Here is an 11223-nt window from a genome sequence, read left to right as displayed (position 1 = left end):
GTTTGTGAGAGGATAAGGTTTACTTACTTACTTATTCATTCATTCATTTACTGAACATCTACCACAGGCAAAGTACTACCTTAGGCCAGAGGTAAATAATGGCAAAGATGGCTTTCTAAGGTGGTAAGCTGTTTTTCTGTAATAAATTCAGTACATAATTTGTTTTGTTTTTCTTCCTAAATTTTAGTTCTGTCTTCTTTTAGAAAGCCTTTCAGTTATAACCTAAAGCAACTCTAAAGTAAAAACGGGATTTTCATATAACAATATATATAAAACAACAGTTTTTAAAATTTCGTAAGATTTATTACTGAGGCAGGTCCAAGAATCAAGGCTTACACACTGACTACATTCTTCAAGGATTCTTGGAACTTTTTTTTTCTTGAGACAGGATCTTCCTCTGTCACCCAGACTGGAGTATGGAGTGCAATGGCATAATCCTATCTCACCACAGACTCAAAACTCCTGGGCTCTAGCCATCCTCCTGCCTCAGCCTCCCACGTAGCTAGGATTATAGGCACACGCATGCCACTATGCCCAGCTAATTTTCTTATTTTTTGTAGAGACACAGTCTCACTATATTGCCCAGGTTGGTCTCAAAACTCCTGGGCTCAAGCAAAATTCCTACTTCAACCTCCCAATGTGCTGGGATTACAGGCAAGTATCACTGTGCTGGATTCTTGGAACATTTTTAAATCTAGACTAGCAGGCAGTGGCTCACACCTGCAATCCCAGCACTTTGAGAGGCCCAGGCAGGCGGATCACTTGAGATCAGGAGTTCGAGACCAGCCTGGCCAACATGGCAAAACCCCATCTCTACTAAAAATACAAAGAAAGGCCAGGCACGGTGGCTCATGCCCTGTAATCCCAGCACATTGGGAGGCCAAGACGGGCAGATCACGAGGTCAGGAGTTCAAGACCAGCCTAGCCAATATGGTGAAACCCCATCTCTACTAAAAAATATTTTTAAAAATTAGCTGGGCGTGGTGGTGGGTGTCTGTAGTCCCAGCTACTCGGGAGGCTGAGGCAGGAGAATCACTTGAACCCAGGAGGCAGAGGTTTCAGTGAGCCGAGATTGTGCCATTACACTTCAGCCTGGGCGACAGAATGAAACTTTGTCTCAAAAAATTAAAAATAAAGCTTGGATAAAGTTAAGGAGACAATTATGAATGTCTCTGGGAAATAGGTTTTGTAGCCCAGGTTTACCCAACCACAGAAGAATGTAAGTGACCAAAAGTGTCATCTTTGGCCGGGCATGGTGGCTCACTTGAGGTCAGGAGCTCAAGACCAGGCTGGCAAACATGGTGAAACCCCGTCTATACTATAAATGCAAAAAATTAGCCAGGCGTGGTGGTGGGCGCTTGTTATCCCAGCTACTGGGGAGGCTGAGGCAGGAGAATCGTTTAAACCCGTGAGGCAGAGGTTGCAGTGAGCAGAGATCATGCCATTGCACTCCAGCCTGGGCGACAGATAGTATCTGTCTCAAAAAGAAACAAAAGTGTCATCTTTATGGACAGAATGATGGTGAGTGTGGTATAACCTTTCAAGTACCAGATACAAAAACAAACATCATAAGCAGCCAGCATGGTGACCTCTTCAAACGTTTAATTTCTGGCACACACTCAATATGGTCCCACAAAAATAACTTACAGATCTTGAAAACATTAGGCTACATGAAAGAAGATGTACACAAAAGACCACATATTGTATGATTCTATTCATAGGAAAGTCCAGAATAGGGAAATCTATAGAGGCAGAAAGTAGATTAGCAGTTGCTTAAGGTTAGGGGAGGAGGAGGAATAAGGATGGAAGCTAAAGGGTGAAGTGTTACTTTTTCTTTTGTGTGTGTGTGTTTTTAGCTAGTGTACTCGGGTCACAAGGAGTTACTTTCTGAGGTGATGAACATGTTCTACAATTGATTGTGATGATGGTTGCACACATCTGTGAGTACAGCAAAAACCACTGAATGGTTCACTTCAAACGGCTGGATTGCCATGTGAATTATATCTGAATAAAGCTGTTCGCATAAAGAACATACAGCCAATTCCGAAAATGTACTTGTTGACATTTTTGATCATGTGGAAAGTAAGTTACCTCTGTAGTGTCTGGGAGGATGAAGTCTTCGGCTTGCTGTAGTGACACATGCAAGCTGTGCTTTCCCTGGAGACTGTCGTTATCTTTCTGTAACCTCACCAGCTCTTCTGAAACCTGTTCCCGTGACTGCATCAGCACTGCCTAAAATAGAAGGAGACACTAATCACAGCCAGAAAAGTAGATCCAGTCTGGTAATAGCTACACCAGAGAAAAACAAGACCAAACTAAAGGAGTGCTGAGGATGGACGGGGTATGGTGAAGTTCTGCTAGACTTAGAAAAAGCAGTGCAGAAATCTTCTGATTTACAGCACATATTCCACAAGAGGACAGGCAAAGAAGCAAGTATCTGAGGCTCATTCTCCATTGTTCCTACAAACCGCTTAAAAATATTATCTTCTGGTTGGGTGCAGTGGCTCACACCAGCAATCCCAGCACTTTGGGAGGCTGAGGTGGGTGGACTGCCTGAGATCACAAGTTTGAGACCAGCCTGGGCAAAACAGTGAAACTCTGTCTCTACTAAAATACAAAAAGTTAGCTGGGCGTAGTGGCGTGTGCCTATAATCCCAGCAACTAGGGATTGGCTGAGGCAAGAGAATTGCTTGAACCCAGGAGGCAGAGGGTGCAGTGAGCCGAGATTGCGCCATTGCACTCCAGCCTGGGCGACAAAGCAAGACTCCATCTCAAAAAAAAAATTAATTAATTAATAATAATATTTTCCCTCCATAACCCTGTACTACAGAAGGACCAGGATCTCTAGTTCAATGGAAGTGGCTGACACCATCAAGACCTGTATCAGACAGAGCATGTGCTCTAAGACAACGCCTATTTTCTCGTGGCATGCATTCAACAGAAAGGAGGGAGAAACCAAAAGCAGTGTCTTCATTTCCCGTCATGTATACATCTGTTCAGGCTCAGGATCACTGTGAATGGCCCAGCAGGCCCAGATACTGGAAGTCATCAAGAGGACCTAAGCTTGGGAATCACAGAGCACTCGAGAAGCGTATTCTTTTTTTTTTTTTTTTTTTTTTTTGAAACAGTCTCAGTCTGTAGCCCAGGCTGGAATGCAGTGGTGTGATCTCAGCTCACTGCAACCTCCACCTCCCAAGTCCTGGTTCAAGCAATTCTCCTGCCTCAGCCTCCCAAGTAGCTGGAATTAGAGGCACGCACCACCACGCCCAGCTAAATTTTTTGTATTTTTAGTAGAGACGGGGTTTAACCATGTTGGCCAGGCTGGTCTTGAACTCCTGACCTCGTGATCTGCCCACCTCGGCCTCCCAAAGGGCTGGGATTACAGGCGTGAGCCACCACACCCGGCCAGAGAAGCTTATTCTTAAAATCGGACACACTCCCACTTCTGCTTGTTGATGTATAAAACAATTTTAGGTATTTCATATTATTTGCATCAATATAAAAGTTATTCCAGCAAATCCGAATATAAGACAAAGCTCTCGGAAAGCATGTGGCTCCTGCTACTCTGTAATGCCAGGTCACTTACCTTAAGGGCACACATACATGTAGATTATGCTCTCATACAATATTTATTTTGCAGCTACTACTCTATGCCAGGTGTTTTGCTGCCCACAGGAAATACAGAGATAAAAGACAAAGACTTTGCCCTGTTGAAGCTCATGGTCCAATAGAGGAGAAAGATAAGTAAACCAAAGACTATAATACCATAAACTGCTATGACAGAGACTGGGTACTGCAGTGATAAAAGGCCAAAGGGGTACCCTAATTTGGGGCAGGAAACTGGGGAGAGAGTTAAAGAACACTTCCCAGAGGAGGTGATGACTGAGCTGCATCCTGAAGGACAAACAGGCCAGAGACAGGCAGTCCAGGCCATGCATATGCTCTGGCTAAATCCCACTCGCTGTTACTGTCTTCAGACTAGAATCCACTGTGCTTTATGATCACTTTCAACCCATTTACAACAAAGTATCAGCATCCCACCACCTTGTGGATATGAAAGAAGGGAAAAAAGAATATGTATATATTTGCTTGTTTTTGCAAAGAGAAAAACAGAAAGATAAGCCAAAAATAAATTAAAATGATTACATACGAGAGTGGGTGGAAATGGGGTAAAAAGGATAGGGAATGGAAATGGAGTATTTATTTTTATACTTTTGATTATGAACCATATTGCATATTCAAAATATAAATCAAAAAAGAAAAATCAAATATGAAAATATAAAGAGAAACAAATGGAGCTAACTATATGTCAAATTCCTAATACAACCACAGAGAGAACAACTAACATTTGAACACAGTACTTAAACTGTAAACCCTTATCTGAGATACAGTCTACGGGCAGAAAGAACTACAAAGAAATGTTGACCTTTCCTTAGTAGATCTGCTGTTGGTAGCAATATTGATTCTGGAACCATTTTGTCCCCACCTTAAGCAAGTGATCAAATTTAACATCCCCAGTAACGGAAGCACCCATCATTAACGTGCCTCATGATGTTAGGAACCTCCCATTGAACCATTTCATCTATGCAGTATTCGTGCCAAGATGTCTAACCTGAATCAAATCACAAGGAGATAATCAGACAAATGAATTCTACAAGACAGCTGGACTAAAACAAAGCAATCAGCCTGGATTCTTAAAAATAAAAAAAGAGTGGGAGCCTGTTCTAGATGAAAAGTGACTAAGGCGACATGACAACAAGATGAAATTATGTGATCATTGATTGGTTCCTGGATCAAAATATAGAAAATATAAAAAGGAAAACCACCACTAAAAAATAATCAAGGACTTATTGGGACAACTGGTTAAATTTTAAGGATGTAATAATAGTACTGTAGTGATGCAGAACAACTCTTTGTTTTAGGAAATACATACTAAAATACTTATGACTGTCATATCTACAATAACTCCAAATAGTCCAGCAAAAAACACAAACCAAGACATACATACATACACATCATATACCTACAAACATACACAGAAAGACTAAGAACAAGGGCAAGCATGCACTAAGGTGGTGAGTGTCTCTTACTCATGGTAATTTCAACAAAATGGTCATGTATTAGAGTTCATAGGACCTCAACCTTAATTTCAACAATTCTCCAGTGTCACACACATTCGTTTTAAGTGAAACCAGCTTGAAAAGTGTCTGCAAAGGCTGATGGGTTTTAAAAGACAAGGAGGTCGGGCGCAGTGGCTCATGCCTGTAATCCCAGCACTTTGGGAGGCCAATGTGGGTGGATCACCTGAGGTCGGGAGTTTGAGACCAGCCCGACCAATATGGAGAAACCCCGTCTCCAATAAAAATACAAAATTAGCCGGGCATGGTGTTGCGCGCCTGTAATCCCAGCTACTCGGGAGGCTGAGGCAGGAGAATCGCTTGAACCCGGGAGAAGGAGATCAGGCCATTGCACTCTAGCCTAGGCAACAAGAGCAAAACTCCATCTCAAATAAAAAAACAGACAAGAAGGAAAAAGATGCAAGGGGACAAAGGAGTGTCGGAGGCTCGCCACTATGAAACTGTCAGTATTTAACAATGATTTTTACGCCAGTGTTATTATTTTGTATTGTCTAATTAGAGAAAACATATGAAACTATGGGTCAATGATGAGGATGAGATGCTTCCCTACAGACCAGGTTTAAGAGTTAGGGATCAGTTCATAGGCCATTCAGATACTGACCTAATGCCAATTAAAAACACTCAATGACCATTCCACCCAAGGCTTTTTTTAAAAAAAAAACTGTCATCCCCGGGTAAGCATCAGCTTTGGAGAATCACCCCAGCAGGGCCATCTCTAATTTAGTTGGAGGCATGAGATGCAGGCTCCAACTTTGAGAAAAGGAAAAACAAAGCAAATGTAGCCAGACTGCTAAGGAGGGAGGCCAAGCCTGGGGAACTATCCGCAAAGGCTCTAGCCAGCCCTTGCTCCTAACACTTTGCTCCCATCCCTCTCAGAACAGATGGCCTACTGGAAGTTCCCCAGCACCACAGCAGTTACATGTTTTTTTCATAACCCCTGTGAAACTAATAAGGTTTTTTTGTTTTGTTTTGTTTTTGTTTTTTCTGAGACAGAGTCTTGCTGTGTCACCCAAGCTGGAGTGCAATGGTGCGATCTCGGCTCACTGCAACTTCAGCCTCCCAGGTTCAAGCACTTCTGCCTCAGCCTCCCGAGTAGCTTGAACTACAGGCACCCACCACCACGCCAGGCTAATTTTTTGTACTTTTAGTAGAGATGGGGTTTCACCGTGTTAGACACGATGGTCTTAATCTCCTGACCTTGTGATCCACCCGCCTCGGCCTCCCAATGTGCTGGGATTACAGGCGTGAGCCACTGTGCCCAGCCCTAATAAGGTTATTCTAAATAAATTAGCCATCCAGGAAAATCACAAAATGACTGGTCAAAAGCTGTACCAGCTAGGGCTCTCAGGCATTCAATTTTATAGCTTGGTCAGGAGTTGGAATTAAAAATTAAATGTAGGTCCATAGTTTATTCTGTTTAGGTTTCCCAAACAGAAAAATAAGTTAAACTATGAGAAAAATTTTTGTTTGGCCAGAAAGTAGGTTTAAAAAAGGAATAATGTCTTTACAATATTTTGTCCATTATTAATGTTTTACAGTCCCAGGAGAAGACAACAGTAACTACTTTGGACAGGATGATAAATTCCTATCAAAGATGATGTCCAGATAGAACAAAAAAGGAATATATGTAACATAGTTATCATTTACTTAAAAGTAAACTTACCATCTGTTCCTGAACATCCCTCTTTGCCTGGGAAAATCCCTGTTGTAACTCTTCAAGTAAGATCTCGGATGCTTGGGCTCTTAGGACAAGTGCAGAGATCTTTAAAAAAACACATGCATAGAAATATAGTTAGGAAATTGGTTATTCTGAAACTAACTCTTCCATCTTCTAAGTATTTCGTGTCTGGAATTGACATGTTATTGGTTCATGGTAACCACTCACCATCATCCAACAGCTACATGCACATCAGCTTAGATAACACAAGGCAGTGCCAAAGCCCGAGTCACACGCAGCCGCACAGTAACAGAGCATTCTGTGGGTGTCTAGGCAGATATTAACTCGTGACCTAGTTGGAGCTATGTTTAAAGATGTTTAAAAAAAAAAATCAGGCTGGGTGCAGTGGCTTACACCTGTAATCCCAGCAATTTGGGAGGCTGAGGCGGGCAGACCACCTGAGGTCAGGAGTTCGAGGCCAGCCTGGCCTGCATGGTAAAACCCCATCTCTACTAAAAATTTAAAAAATTAGCTGGGTGTGGTGGCGGGCGCCTGTATTCCCAGCTACTCGGGAGGCTGAGGCAGGAGAATTGCCTGATCCTGGGAGGCAGAGGTTACAGTGAACCCAGAATGTGCCCTTACACTCCAGCCTGGGCGACAAGTGCGAAACTCTGTCTTGGGTTTAAAAAAAAAAAAATTTATTTCACATAAATCAGTGTAGAATTTGGCACAAAAAATAGACAAACAGACAAACTGAACAGAACATAGTTCTGAAACTAATCCACACAGAGCAATGGGGGAAAGGTGGATCTTTTCACCAAGTCATACAGAAATTGGCTATCCATACTTAAAAAAAAAAAAGTTTTACCCTTATCTACACTGTGTGTGTGTGTGTGTGTATGTGTGTCTAAGTCAGTTCTAAAGGAATTTTAGATATAAATGTGAATAAAGCCTCTATAATATAGGATATCTTCATAACTCCATAGGAAAAGATTCCTTTTTAAAAAGGAGGAAAATCACAAACCATAAAGAAATGATTAACAAACTTGATTTTTTTTTTCTTTGAGATGGAGTTTCATTCTTATTGCCCAGGCTGGAGCGATCTTGGCTGACAGCAACCTCCGCCCCCTGGGTTCAAGCGATTCTCCTGCCTCAGCCTCCTTGAATGGCTGGAATTACAGGCATGTGCCAACACACTCGGCTAATTTTGTATTTTTAGTAGAGACAGGGTTTCTCCATGTTGGTCAGGCTGGTCTTGAACTCCCGACCTCAGGTGATTCGCCCACCTCGGTCTCCCAAAGTGCTAGGATTACAGGCGTGAGCCACTGCGCCCGCCCAAATTTGACATTATTAAGGACTTCTGTTCATGAAAAGACATCATTAACGAAGACATAAGCTACTGATGGGCCAGGTACATGGCTCACGCCTTTAATCCTAGCACTTTGGGAGGCCAAAGCGAGTGGATCACTTGAGGTCAGCAGTTCAAGACCAGCCTGGTCAACAATGTGAAACTACTAAAAATACAATAATTAGCCAGGTGTGGTGGTGAGTGCCTGTAATCCCAGCTACTCAGGAGGCTGAGGCAGGAAAACTGCTTGAACCCAGGAGACAGAGGTTGCAGTGAGCCGAGGTTGCGCCACTGTACTCCAGCCTGGGCGACAGAGATTCCATCTCAAAAACAAAACAAAAACAGCAAATACAAGCTACTGAGTAAAAGACATCTGCAATACTTATCAACAAAAGATTCTAACAAGATTATATAAAGGACACCTAACAAATCAGTTTTTAAAGACCAAAAAATAAGTAAAATAAACAGACAACACAACAGAAAGATGAGGATAAGACTCGAGCAGGAATCTCTCACACACACAATATCCCAATGGCCAAGAAACATGAAAAATGCTAAATAACTTCAGTGGTCAATAGAGAAATGCAAACTAAGCCACAATGAAATACCATTACACACCCACCAAAATGGCTGTAATTAAAATAACAAAATGACATTTTTTCAAGACCTTGGAACCACAGGAATGCTCCTACATTGCTGGTGGAGGTTAAACTGGTGTAACCACTCTGGAAAACTATTTGGCATTTTGAACGTTTGTACCCAAGCATTCCGCCCCTAGTTACATATCCTGCAGAAACATGTCCACCACACCCTATACAAAAATTTCAAAGGAACATTATTCATAGTATCCCAGAACTGGAAACAACTGAAATATCCATCAACATTAGTCTGGATAAATTGTGGTATATCCGTATAATGGTATGACTATTCAACAATGAAAATAAACAAACTTACTCCATGCATCATGAGTAGGAATAATACACTGTTGAACGGTGGAAGACAGACGCAGAATAACACAGACTGTATGGCTTCATTTTCTAAAGTTGAAGCACAGGTTAATCTGATGGTGTTACAAGTTAGGACAGTGGCTGCCTGTCGGGAGGGAGCTGTAAGTGCGGGGAAAGTGAGGGCTTCTGGGGACTGGCTAATATTCTATTGCTTGATCTCAATGGTGGTTCCGCAGATGTTGGTTCTGGTATGTTTGGTGCATCTGTACGTGCTATTTTTTTTTTTTTTTTCATGTTGCTATACTTTTACAAAGTTTAAAAGAAAATAATTAGTATATTGGTCAGCAAGTTTCCAGTGCAGCAGGAAAACCTAACTAATACAAACTAAAAAGGAAAGGAGAATCAGAGCCTCCTGGCATTTACTGACCAATTATTTCAAAAGTTATTCTTTAAAAATCTCTAAAACAGATATCACAGAATGATCAGTAAGAAATCGTTTTACCTGAAGGAAAATAAAACTGCCAAATCTTCAAGGCAAAAGAAACATGACTATATTTTTTGAATCTTTCATTTAAATAACCCAGTCATCCCTCATGGGCCACACTCTAAAAACCCTCCCTTACCTGGTGACTCGAATCTTCGCTACTTTGCTTTATGAAGTCTTCCAGCTCCTGCTTATCTTTCATTGTCTTCTCTAACTGGTCATTAGCTTGCCTTAGCATCAGCTGCAGTTTTTTCACCTATATCATTTTAAAAGTCAATTAGAAAGAAAAACCAGAATCCTTTTATAAATTTTTCAAAAAAAAAATCTAACTGCAGAATTAAAAATATATATATATGTCTTTTTCTGGGAAACACCATAGATTTTTTAATTCAGACAGAAATTAGATAAATGACCTCAAGAGACAACTGTACCGTGCTTTCCAGTCAATCATTTTTCACACACGTCTCATCTGAAAACACCCACTTCTCCCCCAGACCCTCCAGGCCATGACACTGTTCCCCTAACTAGAGTGTATCCTCTGTCTCCGGGCTACAATCCACACTAACACCAGAAATTGTGAAAAAAGTGAAGTAATATAATTTCCCTACTTAAAACTCTAAATGCCTCTCAAAGTCTTCAGGGTAAATTTTTTTTTTTTTTTTTTTTGAGACAGTCTCTTGCTCTGCAGTCTCAGCTCACTGCAGCCTCCACCTCCTGGATTCAAGGGATTCTCCTGCCTCAGCCTCCCAAGTAGCTGGAATTAGAGGCACGCACCACCACGCCCAGCTAAATTTTTTGTATTTTTAGTAGAGACGGGGTTTAACCATGTTGGCCAGGCTGGTCTTGAACTCCTGACCTCGTGATCTGCCCACCTCGGCCTCCCAAAGGGCTGGGATTACAGGCGTGAGCCACCACACCCGGCCAGAGAAGCTTATTCTTAAAATCGGACACACTCCCACTTCTGCTTGTTGATGTATAAAACAATTTTAGGTATTTCATATTATTTGCATCAATATAAAAGTTATTCCAGCAAATCCGAATATAAGACAAAGCTCTCGGAAAGCATGTGGCTCCTGCTACTCTGTAATGCCAGGTCACTTACCTTAAGGGCACACATACATGTAGATTATGCTCTCATACAATATTTATTTTGCAGCTACTACTCTATGCCAGGTGTTTTGCTGCCCACAGGAAATACAGAGATAAAAGACAAAGACTTTGCCCTGTTGAAGCTCATGGTCCAATAGAGGAGAAAGATAAGTAAACCAAAGACTATAATACCATAAACTGCTATGACAGAGACTGGGTACTGCAGTGATAAAAGGCCAAAGGGGTACCCTAATTTGGGGCAGGAAACTGGGGAGAGAGTTAAAGAACACTTCCCAGAGGAGGTGATGACTGAGCTGCATCCTGAAGGACAAACAGGCCAGAGACAGGCAGTCCAGGCCATGCATATGCTCTGGCTAAATCCCACTCGCTGTTACTGTCTTCAGACTAGAATCCACTGTGCTTTATGATCACTTTCAACCCATTTACAACAAAGTATCAGCATCCCACCACCTTGTGGATATGAAAGAAGGGAAAAAAGAATATGTATATATTTGCTTGTTTTTGCAAAGAGAAAAACAGAAAGATAAGCCAAAAATAAA

The 11223-nt window shown here is 41.7% G+C and overlaps 1 protein-coding gene across 1 annotated transcript in view; it reads right to left on the bottom strand.

The window, feature by feature from the left end:
* The window catches only part of RABEP1 (rabaptin, RAB GTPase binding effector protein 1), a 99910-nt gene that overhangs the window by 7371 nt on the left and 81316 nt on the right, over nucleotides 1-11223 (bottom strand). The window contains exons 11-14 of the mRNA XM_011958624.1: nucleotides 9714-9830; nucleotides 6802-6900; nucleotides 2056-2232; nucleotides 1648-1666 (exon numbers count right to left, since the gene is read on the bottom strand). Coding sequence (XP_011814014.1) covers nucleotides 1648-1666; nucleotides 2056-2232; nucleotides 6802-6900; nucleotides 9714-9830 — 412 coding nt within the window. The remainder of the gene's footprint in view (nucleotides 1-1647; nucleotides 1667-2055; nucleotides 2233-6801; nucleotides 6901-9713; nucleotides 9831-11223) is intronic.

The sequence above is a fragment of the Colobus angolensis genome, unplaced genomic scaffold (genome assembly GCF_000951035.1).
Source record: "Colobus angolensis palliatus isolate OR3802 unplaced genomic scaffold, Cang.pa_1.0 Scaffold47, whole genome shotgun sequence".
Taxonomy (NCBI): Eukaryota; Metazoa; Chordata; class Mammalia; order Primates; family Cercopithecidae; genus Colobus; species Colobus angolensis.
Note: the sequence above shows the minus strand (reverse complement) of the source record. Positions and strands in the feature narration are given on the sequence as shown.